Source organism: Macaca fascicularis, chromosome 2 (genome assembly GCF_037993035.2).
Source record: "Macaca fascicularis isolate 582-1 chromosome 2, T2T-MFA8v1.1".
NCBI lineage: Eukaryota > Metazoa > Chordata > Mammalia > Primates > Cercopithecidae > Macaca > Macaca fascicularis.
The window spans coordinates 109927004-109948026 of NC_088376.1; the positions used below are offsets into that span (position 1 = coordinate 109927004).

General features: G+C 41.6%; 1 protein-coding gene across 17 annotated transcripts in view; it reads right to left on the reverse strand.

The window, feature by feature from the left end:
- The window catches only part of SETD2 (SET domain containing 2, histone lysine methyltransferase), a 153442-nt gene that overhangs the window by 13971 nt on the left and 118448 nt on the right, over positions 1 to 21023 (reverse strand). For 15 of the 17 annotated variants that reach the window (XR_010584720.1, XR_012431085.1, XR_012431083.1 and 12 more), the window contains 3 exons: positions 14848 to 14982; positions 10322 to 10461; positions 5393 to 5504 (listed from right to left, as the gene is read on the reverse strand). Coding sequence is in view for 10 of the 17 variants with exons in the window: in XM_065539431.1 (XP_065395503.1) it covers positions 5393 to 5504; positions 10322 to 10461; positions 14848 to 14982 (387 nt within the window). In the remaining 7 variants the exon portion in view is untranslated. Of the gene's footprint in view, positions 1 to 5392; positions 5505 to 9151; positions 9276 to 10321; positions 10462 to 14847; positions 14983 to 21023 lie in introns of those variants that run through there. The other 2 variants (XR_012431081.1, XR_010584712.1) reach the window with 1 other exon arrangement.

Below are 21023 nucleotides of genomic sequence, written 5' to 3' on the forward strand. Positions count from 1 at the left end.
AGCCGGGCGTGGTGGCGGGCGCCTGTAGTCTCAGCTACTTGGGAGGCTGAGGCCGGAGAATGGCGTGAACCCGGGAGGCGGAGCTTGCAGTGAGCCGAGATCATGCCACTGCACTCCAGCCTGGGAGACACAGCGAGACTCCGTCTCAAAACAAAAAAAAAACAAAAAAAAAAAACAAAAAAAAAACAGCTTTGACCTTGTGGCTCCCTTGAAAGGGTCTTAGGAACCCTAGGGGTCCCCATACCAAACATTTTGAGAACCACTGTCTTAAAACAACCACCAAGAAGTAAAGCAGGCCAGGTGTGAGCTTGGTAGCTCACACCTGTAATCCCAGCACTTTGGGAGGCCACAACAGGAAAATTGCTTGACACCAGAAGTTTGAGACCAGCCTGGTCACCAACACCACGAGACCCTGTCTCTACAAAAATGTACAAAAATTAGCTACTTGGGTGGCTAAGACGGGAGGATCATGTGGGCCTGGGAGGTGGAGACTACAGTGAGCCCTGATGGTGCCACCGCACTCCAGCCTGGGAAACAGAGTGAGACCATGGCTCAAAAAAATAAAAAATAAAATAAAATAAAGAGGTATGGCTAAGTCAGTAGGAAAAAAACAAAACAAAAAAACACAGAATACTGAAATAAATTCTAAATCAATCCAAAAGAAAGCAAAGACAAATAAAAATTTAAAAACAAATAATAAGGCTGGGCACGGTGGCTCACACCTATAATCCCGGCACTTTGGGAGGCTGAGGCAGGTGGATCGCCTGAGGTCAGGAGTTTGAGACCAGCCTGGGTAACATGAAACCCAGTCTCTACTAAAAATACAAAAATTAGCCGGGCGTGGTGGCGGGTGCCTGTAATCCCAGCTACTCAGGAGGCTGAGGCAGGAAAATTGCTTGAACCCAGGAGGCAGAGATTGCAGTGAGCCAAGATCATGCCACTGCACTCCAGCCCGGGTGACAGAGCAAGAATCTGTCTCCAAAAATAAATAAATAAATAAAAACAAATAACAAGAGGGTAGATCTTAAGTCCAAACCTACTGATATGTTTAACACACCAATTAAAAGGCAGAGGACTGTCAGAGTCATGAGTAGCAAAAAGGTGCTATAAAATAACCATCCTGGCCAGGCAGGGTGGCTCACACCTGTAATCCCAGCACTTTGGGAGGCCAAGACGAGTGGATCACCTGAAGTCAGGAGTTCAAGACCAGCCTGGCCAACATGGTGAAACCCCATCTCTACTTCAAAAACAAAAATCAGCCAGGTGTGGGGGCAGGTGCCTGTAATCCCAGTTACTCAGTAGGCTGAGGCATGAGAATTGTTTGAACCCGGGAGGCAGAGGTTGCAATGAGCCGAGATCGCACCACTGCACTCCAGCCTGGGTGACAGAATGAGACTGTCTCAGAGAGGGGGAGAAAAAAAAAAGCCATCCTTAAAGACTGAATTGCTTTGCACAAGTACTTGTCAATTCCTTTATTTACAGAATCATTTCTGAATTTTAGGGCCTACAGACATAAGCCTCGAGATAAATTTTACTAAAAAAAATTCAAAGGTTTCCTCCCACCATACAAAGGTTCGTATTCTTTTACATTTTCAAATTCCCAAGGTCTATCCCCAACAATGCCCTTCCAACCTCATGCTGGATTACAAGTTTTATGATGCCTATGTTCCTCCTACAAGTAAACAGAGCTATTCCCCAAACATATCCCAAACATTCCCCTCCTCCTTCCCTGCCTTTGCTCCAGCTTTCCTTTTAGCCTATCTTTGCTTACTGAAAAATTCCTCATCCTTTAAAGCTCAAATGCTTTAAAGGACTTTCTCACAAAGTCCTCATAACTTCCTCTGGTTGAGTTACTTCTATGTTCCCAGGATGAAAAAGCAAGACAGAGCTATAAGCAACCACTTGTACCATGCTGAGGAGGCAGGTGGTGCAGGACTGCCAGTGTAGGCAGGGACAGACTTGAAGGAGAAGTAATCTAGAAAGAGGCTGGTCTGAAGTCTAGGGGAATGTGCGTATCTCCTAAGAACTCAGCTCTTGGGTATAGAGAAATTAATCTGATTGATTCTATATGTGAATTTCTGACTGAAAACCAAGACCAAATCTTAACACTTGCACTCAAGTAACTAAAGTTATAAGCCCTGTCGTGGTTTGATCATATTCTCTCTTTTTATTTTTTTTGAGACAGAGTCTTGCTCATGTTGCCCAGGTTGGAGTGCAGTGGTGCAATCTCGGCTCACTGCAACCCCCGTCTCCGGGGTTCAAGCAATTCTCTTGCCTCAGCCTTTCGAGCAGCTGGGATTACTATGTGCTCAGGCATGTGCCACCATGCCCAGCTAATTTTTCTATTTTTAGTAGAGACAGGGTTTCACCATGTGGGCCAGGCTGGTCTCAAACTCCTGACCTCAGGTGATCCACCCGCCTGGGCCTCCCAAAGTGCTGGGAATACAGGCGTGAGCCACAAGGTTTCACCATGTTGGCTAGGCTAGTCTTGAACTCCTGGGCTCAAGTGATCGGGCCACCTTGGCCTCCCAAAGTGAGCTGCCGTGCCTAGCCTGTGATGATTCTTTTTGGGAGAGAAGATCTCTACCTTTATTTGTTCACAACAGGAAATACATTTGGCAGCTTAATTCTTTGTGCACTCTCATTATTATTATTTGAATCCCAGGAGGGATTTATTTATATATACATACAGTGGCAGAAAAGAATAAAAGGGCCTCTCCAATCTTCTCTAACAACTGTGTGAAGCTGACACCTTTGAATCTCCATTAGAAGTACTACTCTATAACCCCCCGAGGCAGTTAAGAGCTAGTATTAGGAGGAATGTTTTCTCTTTATAATCTCCCGTTCCCTTTCATTTTTATACATATACCTCCCCCAACAAACATGAACACATCAATATATCAGAATTAATTGTGAATTAAGTGTTAGATGTAGTTTAGTGCTCTTTTCCTTCCTAGGATAGACTATATTTTCTTTTGCAGGCCTCTAAAGTCCTTGTTTGTTGTCTACAAAAATTTTTAAAAATTAGCCAGGCATGGTGGCACGCATCTATAGTCCTGGCTACTCAGGAGGCTGAGACGAAAGGATTACTTGAGCCGGGGAGTTCGAGGTTACGGTAAGCTATACTTGCACCACTGTACTCCAGCCTGGGCTACAGAGTGAGGGAGACCCTGCCTCTAAAAACAAATCAAAGCAAACCAAACGACAAAATAAATAAATCCCTCAGTTTACCACTTAATCACATAATACTGTACATTTTCAAACCTTACCTTCCTATGACCCCTGGGAGCAATAACCTTGCCTTATACTCCTTTTGTATTCCCAGGTCTAGGCATGGCATTTGTGTGGAATAGGAACTCAAATGTCTGATAAATAACCAAAATGTAAAAGAGTGAGATTAAGTTCAGATCTGTGTGATTTAAAATGTGTATTTAGAGATCCAAAGTTCCAAGCTAGTGGATTGTAATTCAGGCATTGCCTTTTGGATATAATACTTCCAACAGCCTACTCTCCAGGCACACATGCACCTATGGTAACAGAGGAGTAAAGATCAAACATAACCTGACAAATACACTCACTCTGGGTGGTTGGATATAGTAAAGTTTTATGATCATACTTCTCTTACAGTCAATCACAAACAATATTGCCAATTATTTAGACTTGAATGTGTAATTACCTTGGGACCTTGTATCACTTCAGATTCTGATCTAGCAGGTCTGGGAAAGGGAGTGAGAGTCTGCGTTTTTAACAGGTGGTGCCTGGTGCCGTTGGGTGCTGAGTAGACCTAACTATTACAATAAGCTCATTGCAAAGGTGCCAGCTCTATAGTCAACCCCTCCAGTCCATCTCCAGCAGACAGCCTTGTAAAAGGCAAATGTCACTGCTCAAATCACTTTAAAGGTTTCCCTTTCTCACCAGCTAGCCAGAGAATGAAGGTCTAATTATGTAGCATGGCACATAAGCTGCCCTTTTACTTGGCTCCTACTTCTCAGCTCCTACTTTATGCTTGGCTAGTTTGACGACCTGGATTTCCTAATACAGGTCTTCATATAAGAAAGGCAATTCCTTGAGCATTAAATAAGCAGCAGTGAACTTCATGCCCATTCCTCATTTGTTTTGAAAGGCCTAATTTAATATGCATATACTAGACCAAAAGACTGCATCAAGATTAATAGTTACGGTGTCTATGAACTTGGGCTTACAAGAAGGGTAAGGCCTCCAACATGCTTTATAAACTTGGCCCCAGAACTCAGCTATATTGCTGCACCAGATCTTTTCTTAATCCCTTTGTTTATTTTTCAAAAGATGTAACTAACACAGTACAGAAGTCTGGAAATGGGAGTTGTGATTTTTGTTTGTATTTAAGCTTACATATAATTTAAATGGCAAGTGCTTAGCAGGCTTGGGCATATTCCTAAATGATTCAGGAAAACAAGACAGCACAACAGCTAGAGTGAAGTGGCTACGTGATTTATGTGATTCATTTGAAATTTAGCAGACTCCACATGGATTGAACTTAAGTGTGTATCTTTTGCAAATGCCAAACACATGTGAAAAGAGAAAAACATTTCCTCCAGAAGTGAATAAAATATAAACAGAAGAATGAATTCATTTCTACTTTAATCCCTTCTCACTCCAGCTCTTTGTCTTCCCTCTTCCTTCTTCCACCTATTCCCAATAATTTAACCAGTCAAGTACTTAATTATTTTCAAAATTAAAAAAATATTATTCAGGTTTTAGAACATAAAAATATGATATCTGATTTCATTCAAGACACTTCATATAGTCAGCTGTGGTGGCTCATGCCTATAATCCCAACACTTTGGGAGGCTGAAACAGCCAGATTGCTTGAGGTCAGGAGTACAAGGCCAGCCTGGGCAACATGACGAAATCTCATCTCTACTAAAAATACAAACGTTAGCCGGGCATGGAGTGCACATCCATAGTCCCAGCTACTCGGGAGGTTAAGGCAGGAGAATTGCTTGAACCCAGGAGGCAGAGGTTACAGTGAGCTGAGAGTGTGCCACTGCACTCCAGCCTGGGCAACAGAGTGAGACTCCGTCTCATTTAAAAAAAAGAAAAAAAAAGGCAGAGAGAGAGAGGCCCTGAAGCAATCATAGTAAGGGGTGTTCAAAACACCCCTTGGCCATATTTGGCCATATATCTCCCTCAAAAGAGTAAGTAGTTAGCATGCATTTGAGTCTCTGAATGTCTAAAAAAGACCATTCTTTCCCCCTGACTTCATCTCTACACCTTGATACATGCATGGTCACTCACTTATTTTTCAGAATAAGGAAAAAAGAATCCCAAGACCATGTGACTACTGGCCTTATAGAATGACAGAACAAAGACTCCCAAATGATCAGGAAATACATGTGTAAGCCACACTCACCTTCATGGGGTTTTCATCATATGTTGGAGTTCCCAGGTCCATCTCAGCTTCATGCTCAAGGCTGGCATCATCTCCTGGACTTTCCCAAGTAGGAGGATCCCACTGAGTCTGCCTAGAAAGAGAAAAAATAGCCATGCTGTCAGGGCTAGGAAACAGAATCCTGACATAAACATCACTGTTCATACATACATAAAACACAACATACAATAAGACATAGAATAAGTCAGCTCCATGAGTTAGAGACAAACTTTTTCTATCTTCCTAACAGCAATGACTTCAGCACAGAGACGTGCCCCTCCTCATTGTCCCTATTTCTGTGGGCAATGATGTGGCAACACTGACTGGATGTCAAAAAGAGCCGTAAATCCGAACATCCTGTCCCTCACCTGACTCTTAATGTCATGCAAATAAGACTCGGCAAAGCCTAAAATGTACAAGAAATAGGTCCCTGCCTATGTCACCCCTCTGTAGATGAAGAGGTAAACAGTGACTACCTAGCATATAATTGGAGCAAAATAAATCATGTAATACCTCTTGCAATCCTTGACCATGTGAGAAAATTATCCCTTGCTTCAGGAGTTTTCTTTTTAATAGTTCTGCCCCTTTGGTTTAATGACTGACAAGAAAAATACGTACAGGTTAAAAACTTGTACCCTTGGCCAGGCATGGTGGCTCATGCCTGTACTCCCAGCACTTTGGGAGGCTGAGGCAGGTGGATTACCTGAGGTCAGGAGTTTGAGACCAGCCTGGCCAACACGGTGAAACCCCATCTCTACTAAAAATACAAAAAATTAGCCAGTCGTGGTGGCAGGCGCCTGTAATCCCAGCTACTCAGGAGGCTGAGTCAGTAGAATATCTTCAACCTGGGAGGCAGAGGTTGCAGTGAGCCAAGATCGTGCCATTGCACTCCAGCCTGGGCAACAAGAGTGAAACTCCATCTTAAAAAACAAACAAAAACACAAAAACCTGTACTCTCTGCTAAAAATATTCTCAACCAACTGCAAAAAGAAGGTTTCAGCCATGTTAACTCATTAAATGTTTAGTCATTTTGAAAATAAGCAGGCAAAGATTTTTCTTTTTAAAAAAAGATCTGTAGGATAAAAAGTGGAAGTAAGGATATTCACGTTCAGGAGTCTGAAGCCAGCTGTAACAGAGAATGTTATGAGGACAGTGACTTAAAATGTCAAAAGCCTCAAAGGATCTAACAAATCTGGCAGGTCAATCTTGTCACTATAGTCTTCTGCTTTACCACCACATCAATCTTTAGTCAACAACATAACAACATTAAAGACACTTAAGATAAATCTGTGTGTGTGTGTGTGTGTGTGTGTGTGTGTGTATGTATATAGTTGTAAAAATAGGCTTACCTCTGACCTATGGAACTCATTTATTTTAAAAGGCTCAACATTTCTATCACAATAAAAGAACCACAAACAGCTAAGGGTGTTATCATAGAAATTGAACAAATATATGTATATATGTCTGTTCTTAGCTACCAGATAAAACCTAGAAAAGACAGGAAAGGTACACATATAAATAAGAAATACAAACTTTTTTTTTTTTTTTGATTCTGAGATAGAGTCTCACTCTGTCGCCCAGGCTGGAGTGCAATGGCATGATCTCAGCTCACTGCAACCTCTGCCTCCTGGGTTCAAGCGATTCTCCTGCATCAGCCTCCTGAGCAGCTAGGATTACAGGCGCATGCCACCACGCCTGGCTAGTTTTTGTATTTTTAGTAGAGGCAGGGTTTCACCATGTTGGTCAGGCTGATTTCGAACTCCTGACCTCATGATCTGCACGCCTCAGCCTCCCAAAGTGCTGGGATTACAGGCGTGAGCCACCATGTCCGGCCCAAACGATTTTTATTTTTGGAAGATTGATAGAATATTAAGAAGCTTGTTTTGGTGTTAAAAAACAAAGTTCTGGCCAGGCGTGGTGGCTCACACCTGTAATCCCAGCACTTTGGGAGGCTGAGGCGTGCAGATCATGAGGTCAGGAGTTCGAAACCAGCCTGACGAGGCGGGTGGATCACCTGAGGTCAGGAGTTTGAGACCAGCCTGGCCAACATGGTTAAACGCTGTCTCTACTGAAAATACCCAAAAAAAAAAAAAAAAAAAAAAATTAGTTGGGCATGGTGGCAGGCACCTATAATCCCTGCTACTCAGGAAGCTGAGAGGCAGGAGAATTACTTGAACCCTGGAGGCAGAGGTTGCAGCGAGCCTAGATCGTGCCACTGCACTCCAGTGTGGGCAACAAGAGTGAAAACTCTTTCTCAAAAAAAAAAAAAAGTTCTGGTTAAACCACACATAGTTTTAAAAATCATTACACATTCAATTAGCAACATAATGAGGGCTCATTTTATAAAAGCCTTTTTGTTTTTTGAGACAGAGTTTCACTCTGTCACCCAGGCTGGAGTACAGTGGTGCAATCTTGGCTCACTGCAACCTCTGCCTCTAGGGTTCAAGTAATTCTCCTGCCTCTCAGCTTCCCAAGTAGCAGGGATTTACAGGCACCTGCCACCACACCCAACTAATTTTTATATCTGGAGTAGAGACGGGGTTTCACCATGTTGGCCAGGTTGGTCTTGAACTCCTGAAATCAGGTGATCTGCACGTCCTGGCCTCCCAGAGTGCTGGGATTACAGGCGTGAGCCACTGCACCCAGCCTATAGAAGCATTTTAATGCAAATAAGGAAGGCCCTTCTAAGCAGAAAGCATATAGGGAAAATATATGAAAATTTTAAACTTCTTTATGTCACAAGACATCAGAAACAAAAACATCTGCAATACTCTTGATAAAGAAATCTAACACTGGACAGAAAATGGGTAGATGTCCCAAACAAATTAACTCACAAAAGATACAAATGACCAACAATCCAACGAAGACATCCCATCTCAATAGTAAAATAACTGAAAATAAAAATATTTCCCACCTGTAGGCTTGCAAGGTTAAAAGAGAGGACATGATGGAAAAGGATTTTTTTTTTTTTTTTTTGGAGACAAAGTCTTGCTCTGTCACCCAGCCCAGAATGCAGTGGCACAATCATGGCTCACTACAGATCTGACCTCCTGCCTCAAGTGATCCTCTTGCCTCAGTCTCCCAACTAGTTGTGACTACAGGTGCACACCACCATGCCCAGCTAATTTTGTATTTTTTGTAGAGATGGGGTTTCACTATGGTGCCCAAGCTGGTCTCAAACTCTTGGGCTCAAGCGATCCTCCTGCCCCAGCCTCCCAAAGCATCAGGATTACAGGCATGAGCTGCTGTACGTGACTAAAAGGAACTTATACACTTTTTTTTTGTGAGTCCAAATTGATACAAACTATTGTTTAACGGTAAGCTGACAATATTTCTCAATTTAAAACGTGTACCTGTTTTGCCCAACAATTCCACTTCTAGGTACCCTCTTGAAGAAGTAGTAAGATTAGTGTCCCTAAGGATGTCCAGGGTTATAGTTACATATAAAATAGTGAAGACCTATCAATCAGAGTGAGTTAAATACAATTTGATATAGCTATACAATAGAGCAGGGGTTGGCAAACTTTCTCTGTAAATGATTAGATGATAAATATTTTGACCTGTGAGCCATATGGTTTCTATCACAACTACTCTGTCATTGTAGTGTGAAAGCAACCGTAGACAATTTGTAAGCAAATGTGCATGGTTGTGTTCCAATAAAACTTTATTTGCCAAAACAAGTGGCCTGTGGGCATAGTTTGCCAGCCCTGCAACAAAGTATAAACAATTACTAAAACTAACAGTTGTAGCTGGGTGTGGTGCCTCACGCCTGTCATCCCAGCATTTTGGGAGGCTTAGGTGGGAGGATCGCTTGAAGCCACGAGTTCGTGAAGATCAGTCTGGGCAACAAAGCAAGACTCTGTCTCTACAAAAAAAAGAAAAAAAAATTTTTTAAAGAAAAAATTCCATAGTTCTATGTTAACTGATAAAGCTCTATAAAACAGATTAGTAAATAAAGCAGACTACAAAAACATGTATATTAACAATTTACATAAGAGTATAGAGATGAGTGTATATATACACACACACACACACACACAAAGTACATATACCTACATAAAGCTATCTGTCTAAAAGGTATTTTAAAAACATTAGTTATCTCTGAGTAGTGGCAGCTCCAGTAATTATACTTCCTTTTTAGTACTTTTCTACTATATTTGCTTTCTATAACAAGCGTAAATAATATGTGTCAAGGATAAACAATCTAGCTATTTAATCTGGAAATAGAAGAGTGCTGTCAGTAAAAAAAATTCAACAGCAGAGTTGAGTAGCTATGATACAGACTGCTTGGCTGGCAAAACCTAAAATATTTATTTTCTGGCCTTTTACAGAAAAGATGTCTGTGACCCCTGATACTTTACAATATCAGATGAAGAAACATTTAAAAAATCTCCTTAGCTTTCTCCAAGAGTCTTGTGGATTAAAAATACACCAAAACTGGCGGATGCGGTGGCTCAATCCCAACACTTTAGGAGGCCAAGGCAGGTGGATCACCTGAGGTCAGGAGTTCGAGACCAGCCTGACCAACAAGGTGAAATCCCATCTCCGCTAAGAACACAAAAATTAGCCAGGCATGGTGGTATATGCCTGAAATCCCAGCTACTGGGGGAGGCTGAGGTATGAGAATCACTTGACCACGGGAGACAGAGGTTGCAGTGAGTCGAGATCACACCACTGTACTCCAGCCTGCGTGACAAAATAAATAAAATAAAAATACACTAAAACAAATAAAAAAAGAACCAAAGTCTAAGGTCTAAAATACATTTAAGATGTAATTCTGGAAATCCAGCGCCTTCAAGTGCAGTGAACAGCTAATGACAAGAAGTTTACAACTGTAAAACTCCCCTTATAGTGGCAACTTCTTTGATCAAGTAAAAGCAGACATGGGAATGCCCATACAGCTCTTCTTACCTTGTGATCACATGGTAGTAATAAATCTTCCCTTCTGGATCTCGGGCTGTCTTCCAATTGGGAGGTAAGACAATGGTTTTTGGTTTGGGTGGAGAGGGGGGCGGCAGATCCAAGAGATTATTTGTCACAACCATTTCAGACTACAAAGAAAACACACACATTTTTGATCAGTGATATCTCTCTTAATCTGGCTGAATAGGACAAAATAGTCCACTTAAATATGCAAAAATGTACATCTACCTCCTCTTAAAAAAAGGATAAAGGAAAGGTACAATCTAGGAAATAAGGGACAGTATATATAAAGAGTTTTACAGAGTTATCAGAAAATTGACAGTTGGCTCTAAGTTTACCATCCAAAATACCATATTAAAAAACAGCCAGCAGTTTATCATATAGAGCAGCATTTTTCAGCTTTAAAACACCAATTCTAAGGCACATCAACTGCTGGATGCCAATTAACTAAATGGGCTCCAGAAATATCTTTATCTGAAAAAAAAAAAAAAAAAAAAGAAAAACCAAAAAAACCCCTGAGAAGCAAATATGACAGAATGTTAACATTTATCCATTATATTTTTTCTGTACTTGAAACCTCAAAACTATAAAATATTAGTGCCACATTCTGAAAAACATAAAAACCTCAAAATCACTTATGGACTGATTTTTGTTTCCCCAAAACATGTATGTTGAAGCCCTAATCCTGCTGTGACTGTTATTGGGACACAGGGCCTGTAAAGAGCTAATTAAGATTAATGAAGTCATAAGAGTGAGGACTTTATCTAATAGGATGGTGTCCTTATTAGAAGAGAAGTCGGCCGGGCGCGGTGGCTCACGCCTGTAATCCCAGCACTTTGGGAGGCCGAGGCGGGCGGATCACGAGGTCAGGAGATCGAGACCATCCTGGCTAACACGGTGAAACCCCGTCTCTACTAAAAATACAAAAAAAAATTAGCCGGGCGTGGTGGTGGGCGCCTGTAGTCCCAGCTACTCAGGAGGCTGAGGCAGGAGAATGGGGTGAACCCAGGAGGCGGAGCTTGCAGTGAGCAGAGATCGTGCCACTGCACTCCAGCCTGGGTGACAGAGCGAGACTCCATCTTAAAAAAAAAAAAAAAAAAAAGAAGAGAAGTGACACCAGAGGACACTCGCAGAGAAAAGCCATATACAGCAAGAAGGTAGCCATTTACAAGCCAAGGAGATAGGCCTCAGGAGAAACCAACACTGCTGACACCTTGATCTTGGACTTCCAGCCTCAAGAACTGTGAGAAAATTTCTGTTATTTAATCCACTCACTCTGTGGTATTTTGCTACAGCAGCCCTAGCAGACTAGCAATCACAAGAATATATACTCGTTCCTTCTTTCAAGCCTATTAATGAAGAATACTTTTTTCAGCTTCACCTTTACTTGCATAGTTAAAGAGGAACCTGAAGACCCCAGGCTCAGATAAAATGTGTTCACTTTTTTTTTTTTTTTTTTTTTTTTTGAGACGGAGTCTCAGTCTGTCACCCAGGCTGGAGTGCAGTGAACGGATCTCAGCTCACTGCAAGCTCCGCCTCCCGGGTTCACGCCATTCTCCTGCCTCAGCCTCCCGAGTAGCTGGGACTACAGGCGCCCGCCGCCTCGCCCGGCTGGTTTTTTGTATTTTTTAGTAGAGACGGGGTTTCACTGGGTTAGCCAGGATGGTCTCGATCTCCTGACCTCGTGATCCGCCGGTCTCGGCCTCCCAAAGTGCTGGGATTACAGGCTTGAGCCACCGCGCCCGGCCAAAATGTGTTCACTTTTTAAGCAAATATGGGTCTTTGAGCATTCTTGCTTTGTGTATACTCTTCTTTACTCTTATTTCACCTAGCTGGGGTTTTTTGGCCCAGCTTAAGTTTCAATTCCTCCATTACCCCATCCTTTAGCTTATAAAGTGACCTCTTTTCCCCAAGCTTCTGTGTCACTTAATATTCTAAACCATTTATATCTTAATAGTTTAAGGCAAAAAAGAAAAAAATATATATTCCAAACCATTTAGTACTTATTCCCAACACAAAACTCTATTTTTAGTGTAGTCATCATTTTCTCTTGTGACCATCATCTCTCTCTTATTTGAAAGATCAGCTTTAAGAATACAAATGGAAACTTATTTATGTTTGTATTAAAAATGCCTAGTCAGCCGAGCACAGTGGCTCATGCAGTCAGGAGTTTGAGACCATCCTGGCCAACATGGTGAAACCCTGTCTCTACTAAAAATACAAAAATATTAGCCGGGTGTGGTGGTGTGCACTTGTAATTCCAGCTATTCAGGAGGCTGAGGCAGGAGAATTGCCTGAACCTGGGAGGCGGAGGTTGCAGTGAGCTGAGATCAAACCACTGCACTTCCTCCTGGGCAACAAAGCAAGACTCCATCTCAAAAAAAAAAAAAAAAGCCTAGAAGGGCTCAACTCATAACAACTACTCAAACATCTGCTCTAAGTACGCATTATCTTATTGTCCTGTTGTTTCACATACAGTATTTTTAGTCCATCTTCACTAATCCTGTCTAAAGCCACCATCAATTGCTAGATTGCTATGAGAGCTTTCTCCAGAACTGTCAGTGTTCTAAAGTGCTGATTTGACCATGCTATTCTGTTTAGTTTTTCAATTGTTTCCCATGCCAACCTCTTATTTTCCACTTTATCCGAAAACAACACCACTTTGAGATTTCACCATATCCTCCTACATATGTTGCAGAATACCAAAAGCTTATCTTAATATTAAACATTGTATAACATTTTTTTAAAAAACATTGTACAACATGTATAGTGAAGTATATCACACAATTCTACATGCCTAGTCCATGGTGACTAGTACAGTATCATATTCTAGTACAGGTTAAGCAGCCCTAATACAAAAATACAAAACATCTTGAGTGCTGACATGACACTCAAAGGCCATGTTCAAAGGAAATGCTTATTGGAACATTTCAAGTTACAGATTTTCAAATTAGGGATGCTCAAGCGATAATTATAATGCAGATATTCCAGAATCCACAAAATTCTGAAATGTGAAATACTTCTGGTACCCTGAAGCTCAGATAAGGGATACTCAACCTGTAAGTGGTAAATACTAATAGATAGCTGGTCTAGAAAATTATTACTTCGGCCAGGTGCGATGGCTCACGCCTGTGATCCCAACACCTTTTGGGAGGCCTATGCGGGAGGATCATGAGGTCAGGAGTTTGAGACCAGCCCGGCCAACATGGTAAAACCCCGTATCTAAAAATACAAATATTAAGGTCGGGCGCAGTGACTCATGCCTGTAATCCCAGAACTTTGGGAGGCCAAGGTGGGCAGATCATGAGGTCAGGAGATTGAGACCATCCTGGCTAACACAGTGAAACCCCGTCTCTACTAAAAATACAAAAATTAGCCGGGCGTGGTGACAGGCACCTGTAGTCCCAGCTACTCGGGAGGCTGAGGCCGGAGAATGGTGTGAACCCAGGAGGCAGCGCTTGCAGTGAGCCGAGATCGTGCCACTCACTCCAGCCTGGGCGACAGAGCAAGACTCCGTCTATTAAAAAATAAAAATAAAAAATTAGCTGGGCGCAGTGATGCACACCTGTAGTTCCAGCTACTCAGGAGGCTGAGGCAGGAGACTCACTCAAACCCAGGAAGCGGAGGTTGCAGTGAGCCAAGATCGTGTCACTGCACTCCAGCCTAGGTGACAGAGTAAACAACAACAACAAAAAAAGAAAATTATTACTTCAAAAATTCATAGCAAAATATAAAAATACAAGGTCAGGGTAAACAACAAATAAAAAGGATCCTAGGAGCTTTTTTTTTTTTTTTTTTGAGACACAGTCTCTCTCTGTCGCCCAGGCTGGAGTACAGTGGTACGATCTCAGCTCACTGCAAGCTCCACCTCCCACGTTCACGCCATTCTCCTGTCTCAGCCTCCTGAGTAGCTGGGACTACAGGTGCGGAGCAAAATATATATTAACAGAACTATATATTCCACAGAATTAAAAATTTTTTTTTTTTTTTACAAAATGGTTGAGTTCATGCCCTCAGGGTGCTCAGGTGAATTTGGTGGCTATCCAAATTTAAAAACGGGCCAGGTGTGGTGGCTCATGCCTATAATCCCAGCACTTTGGGAAGCCGAGGCGGGTGGATCACCTGAGATCAGGAGTTCAAGACCAGCCTGGTCAACACTGGAAACTCTGTCTCTACCAAAAATACAAAATTAGCCGAGCGTGGTGGCGCGCACCTGTAATCCCAGCTACTCAAGTGGCTGAGGCAGGAGAAACGCTTTAACCCAGGAGGTGGAGGCTGCAGTGAGCCAAGATTGTGCCATTGAACTCCAGCCTGGGTGACAGAGCGAGACTCTGTCTCAAAATAAGTAAATAAACAAACAAAATAAAAAAAAATTTTATTTATAAATAAACAAACAAAGAACATGTGAAAAAGAACCCAAAAATAAAACCCGAAACCAAACCAAACCAAAAAGAAAACCTTCTAAAGACAAAGTAGACAGTCAATGAGTTTTAACAACTGGAAATATTTCTTACTGGCTGCAAGGGCTGAGGCTGTCCTGGTGCAACTATTGTAGTCACTGCTGCGGCTGGCTGTACCACTACTCCTTGTGGATGAGCTGTGAAAATCTGTTGCCCCTGGATATACTGAAGACTTGGCTGGGCATAACTCTAAAAGATAAAATGAAGAAATCAATAATTTAAACTTTTGTCACTTTAATAAACAGACTGACTTCCAAGATGGCACAATCTTAAAGATATACCCATAACATTTTTAAATTTTTTAAATATATATTTGGACATAAATGTGTCAAACAATTTTTTTGTTTCAAACACCAAGGTTTCTGTTTTGACTAATTCCCTATTCATTTACTTAGATTTTACTTTATCATAAGAAAATAAAAAACTTTTTTTTTCTTTTTATTGTTCATAGAAAGTCTCCAATTGTTTAGCTTTCAATGACATTGGAATGACATTGAAAATTAAACAGACATAGGCCGGGCGCGGTGGCTCACGCCTGTAATCCCAGCACTTTGGGAGGCTGAGGCGGGCGGATCACAAGGTCAGGAGATCGAGACCACGGTGAAACCCCGTCTCTACTAAAAATACAAAAAATTAGCCGGGCGCGGTTGTGGGCGCCTGTAGTCCCAGCTACTCGGGAGGCTGAGGCAGGAGAATGGCGTGAACGTGGGAGGTGGAGCTTGCAGTGAGCCGAGATCGCGCCACTGCACTCCAGCCTGGGCGACAGAGCCAGACTCCGTCTCAAAAAAAAAAAAAGAAAATTAAACAGACAGTTTCTATAAGCAAAAAACAATGAAGTGTTGCTCCTGGGACATACAAGAAACAATGCCACACTGCTCTGAAGGAAGTCTTTTGCTACCAACTTGTAATAACAGGTTGTTTGGACCAGAAAAGGTCAAAGGGTGTGAATCATTGTAAATAAGATGATCAAATTTTAAGCTACCTTTTGTGTTAGCTTTTTGTAGTCTTCTATAATAAAACTCCTTGGCAGAAAGACAGCAGAATCAATGCATCTGAAATTCTCACCACACACTAACTTATACAGTGTTCTATAATACAAGAAGCCCCTTAACATACATCATCTCATTTAGTGCTGACCACCATCAAAACCAAGTACTGCCTATACCTGGAGTTTCATAAGAAATAAGTACTATACTAGGGCTTATACCTACTCTGTAATTATTTCTCAAGCATAGAAAATCTGCTTAAAGAAGAAGAGGTGGCTAACCCGGTGAAACTTCATCTCTACTAAAAAATACAAAAAAAACTAGCCGGGTGAGGTGGCGGGCGCCTGTAGTCCCAGCTACTCGGGAGGCTGAGGCCGGAGAATGGCGTAAACCAGGAAGGCGGAGCTTGCAGTGAGCTGAGATCCGGCCACTGCACTCCAGCCTGGGACACAGAGCGAGACTCCATCTCAAAAAAAAAAGAAGAGGTGACAAGAAGACTGAAAAATAGCCTTGCTGTCCTAAGAGGTGGTGACTGCTAAGGAATTGAATAGACATGTATCCTGTACTTAAGGAGAGATTTTGCTCCTATGGACTGAGATTCTAGCAGGTAAAATGATTCTGAAACATTAAATGGTAAGTACTCAAAATATAAAATATAACTCCAAATGATACCAGTAAAAACTCAAGTAGTCTGAACAGGCAATGCAGCTACCTAGCAGGTTTCTGGATGAGTAATTACTGACAGGACACAGGAAAAAGGAAAAGAATACCTAATCTGGTATTCTGGATCAGCTTAATCTACTCAGATAATAAACCAGACTGAAAAACGTTAATTGTTAAGGCAGAATTATCATCAGAATAGTATCACAAAGCCTGAGAGGAAAATGTACAGTCATGTACTGCTTAACAAGGGGGTACTTTCTGAGAAATGCATTGTTAGGAGATTTCATTGTTGTGGTAACATCATAAAATGTACTTTCACAAACCTACTAAGTGTATGAGGTACTTACATATCATACAGTGTACTTCACAAATCTATTAGATACCTGGGCTTATATGGTATAGCCTGTTGTTCCTAGGCTACAAACCTGTACAGCATGTTTCTGTAATAAAGACTTGTAAGCAATTATAACGTAACAGTATCTATGTGTCTAAACACATTTAAACATGGAAAAGGTACAGTAAAAATACAGTATAAAAATTTTTTAGGCCGGGCACAGGGGCTTACGCCTGTAATCCCAGCACTTTGGGAGGCCAAGGTGGGCAGATCACGAGGTCAGGAGATCGAGACCAGCCTGGCTAACACGGTGAAATCCCATCTCTACCAAAAATACAAAAAATTAGCCAGGCATGGTGGCAGGTGCCTGTAGTCCCAGCTCCTCAGGAGGCTGAGGCAGAAGAATCACTTGAACCCGGGGGGCGGAGGTTGCAGTGAACCAAGATGGCGCCATTGCACTCCAGCCTGGATGACAAAGCGAGACTCCATCTCAAAAAAAAAAAAAAAAAAAAAATTTAAATGGTACACCTGTATAGGACACTAACCATAAACAAAGCTTGCAGGACTGGAAGTTGCTTTGAGTAAGTGAGTGGTGAGTGAGGGAATACGAAGGCCTAGGACATTACCGTACACTACTGTAGACTATAAACACTGGGCTATATAAAGTTAGGTTACACTAAGTTTATTTATAAAACGTTTTTCTTTCTTAATAAATTAACTGTAACTTATTATAACTATTTTACTTTATAAACTTAAATTTTTTCAACTTTTTAACTCTTTTGTAACACTTATCTTAAAATACAAACACATTCTACAGCTATATAAACAACCCTCTTCCCTGGTTCATGCAATTCTAGAAGGAATCTTGCTCTGTCACCCAGGCTGGAATGCAGTGGTGCAATCTTGGCTCACTGCAACCTCCACCTCCTGGGTTCAAGCGATTCTCCTGCCTCAGCCTCCCGAGTACCTGGGACTACAGGTGCATGCCACCACGCTCAACTAATTTTTTGTATTTTAATAGAGACGGGGTTTCACCATGTTGGCCAGGATGGTCTGGATCTCCTGACCTTGTGATCCGCCCACCTTGGCCTCCCAAAGTGCTGGGATTACAGGTGTGAGCCGCCACGCCCGGCCTATATATTTTTTTAAATAGAGTCTCGTTCTGTCACCCAGGCTGGAACGCAGTAGTGTGATCATAGCTTACTGTAGCCTTGAACTCCTGGACTGAAGCAATCCTCCCATCTCAGCCTCCCAAGTATGTGCTACCATGCCCAGCTAATTAAAAACAAATTTGTAGAAACAGGGTTTCATTATGTTGTCTAGGCTGGTCTTGAACTCTTGTGTTCGAGTGATTCTCCTGCCTTGGCCTCCCAGACTGTTGGGATTACAGATGTGAGACAACACACTGGGCCAAATATTTTCTTTACTTTTTTTTTTTTTTGAGACAGAGTCTTGCTTTGTCACCCAGGCTGGAGTGCAATGGCGTGATCTCGGCTCACTGCAATGCAAGCTCCACCATTCTCCTGCCTCAGTCTCCGAGTAGCTGGGACTATAGGCACGCACCACTACGCCCGGCTAATTTTTTGTATTTTTAGTAGAGACAGGGTTTCACCGTGTTAGCCAGGATGGTCTCAATCTCCTGACCTCGTGATCCGCCCGCCTCGGCCTCCTAAAGTGCTGGGATTATAGGCGTGAGCCACCACGCCCGGCCCAAATATTTTCTTTGTATCCTTATTTTTATTCTATAAGTTTTTTCTATATATATATATATATATATATATATACTTACATATATAAACTTATAAGTTTATATATTTTTACATCTATTTATAAGCTTTTCTTATATATATAAACTTACTCTATAAGTTTTTCCCATATATATATATGGGAAAAACATACAGTTTGATAGAGGAAACAGGACCAAGTATTTGATAGATCAATAAGGTATCTATACTTTACAATAATCTTTTTTTTTTTTTTGAGACAGAGTTTCGCTCTTTTTGCCCAGGCTGGAGTGCAATGGCGCAATCTCGGCTCACCACAACCTCCGCCTCCCGGGTTCAAGCGATTCTCCTGCCTCAGCCTCCTGAGTAGCTGGGATTACAGGCATGTGCCACCACCCCGGCTAATTTTGTATTTTTAGTAGAGACGGGGTTTCTCCATGTTGGTCAGGCTGGTCTTGAACTCCCGACCTCAGGTGATCCACCTGCCTCGGCCTCCCAAAGTGCTGGGATTACAAGCGTGAGCCACCGCGCCCGGCATATACTTTACAATAATCTTATTGTATATTTCAAAACAGCTAGAAGAGAATAATTGAATGTTTCTAGCATAAAGACAAATATTTATGGTGATGGATATCTCAATACACTGATTTTTACTAATTATATGATTATCACATGTACCCTGAAAATATGCACACCTATTTGTATCAACATAAAAAAACAAAAACTAAGACATAAACACACACATTACCCTACGCTTACACAAAGTCAGGATCATCAAGATGTCACAAGGCCAGAAGAATTTTTCACCTCCATAATAATTTTACGAGGATCACTGTCATAAATGCCATCTGTTGTTGTCCAAAATGCCATTGCCTGGTACATGATTGTATTTATGTACAGGTTGAGCATAGACATTTCTGATTTCCCTAATCAGAAATCCTAAATGCTATAAAATATGAAACTTTTTGAGTGTTCACATGGTGCTCAAAGGAAATACTCACTGGAATACTTTGGATTTTGGCTTAGGGATGCTCAATCACTAAGTATATATAATGTAAGTACTCCCAAATCTGAAAAAATCCAAAATACAAAACACTTCAGGTCCGAAGCATTACAGATAAGGGATACTCAACCTGTACACATTTTCTCTCTCTCTCTCTCTTTTTTTTTTTTTGAGACAGAGTCTCGCTCTGTCACCCAGGCTGAAGTGCAGTGGTGTGATCTCAACTCATTGTAACCTCTGCTGCCTGGGTTCAAGCAATTCTCCTGCCTCAGCCTCCTGAGTAGCTGGGATTACAGGCGTGCACCACCAAGCCCACCTAATTTTTTTGTATTTTTAGTAGAGACAAGGTTTCACCATGTTGGCCAGGCTGGTCTTGAACTCCTGACTTCAAGTGATCCCCACACCTCGGCTTCCCAAACTGCTGGGATTATAGATGTGAGCCACTGTACCTGGCCTATTTTCTTATCCCTCTACTCATACCATGTGCAAGTGACCATATTCTCTTGCCATGACCATTATTTGTCTCCCTACTTTTTTTTTTTTTTCTGTGACAAGGTCTCACTCTGTTACCGAGGCTGGAATGCAGTGTTGCCATCGAGGCTCACAACAGCCTTGACCTCGTGGGCTCAGATGATCCTCCTGCCTCAGCCTCCTGAGTAGCTGGGACTACAGGAGCATGCTACCACATCCAACTAATTTTTCTATTTTTTGTAAAGATGAGGTTTTGCCATGTTACCCAGGCTGATCTCAAACTACTAGGCTCAAGTAATCCTCCCACCTCGGCCTCCCAAAGTGCTTAGATTATAGGCATGAGCCACCATGCCTGGCCAGTCTCCTACTTTTGCCCTTGACTCCTGCAATCTCTTTTACCCAGAGCAGCCAGTAATCCTCTCAAAACATCTCAGATCATGCTTTATTCACTTCTAACTACTTCAGTGGATTTCCACATTACTCAGTCTAACAGCCAAAAATCCTCTTAAAGCTCCTCCTAAGACCCTATTGTAACTTCTTTGACTTCATTTCCTACTACTGGTACCTTCACTTACTTGGAATAGAATAGATTTCATAATTACCTCACATATTCCGAGTGTGAACATTTAATATTCTGATATTCTGATTTTATAAAACAAGAAAAAAGCTAGTTCAAACTCTAATTTTGGGGGAAAAAAAAAATTCACCACGATAAAACATGTTATTTCTAGAGTCACCAGGAAGTCAATCATCCAAATGTACAATAGAAAACTGCTAATATTTTGGAGGACAAAATTTCTTTGGCCATCATTGACAATATATTCATGAATAATTTTTCTGACAAGATCGGATGTTTAAGTAAGGCTCATTATGCAGACACTAGTATTTGATTCATATGGAATAAAGCTGTGGTTTAGAAGACCACTTCCAAATGCTGGCTGGGAGATAACAACAGCAGTATCTACTTATTTTTTAAAAAAAGACTTCTAGGCTTTTAACAGTATGAATTTGGTTTCTATAAACCAAGAAGGGAAGGCGATTTGCAGTAT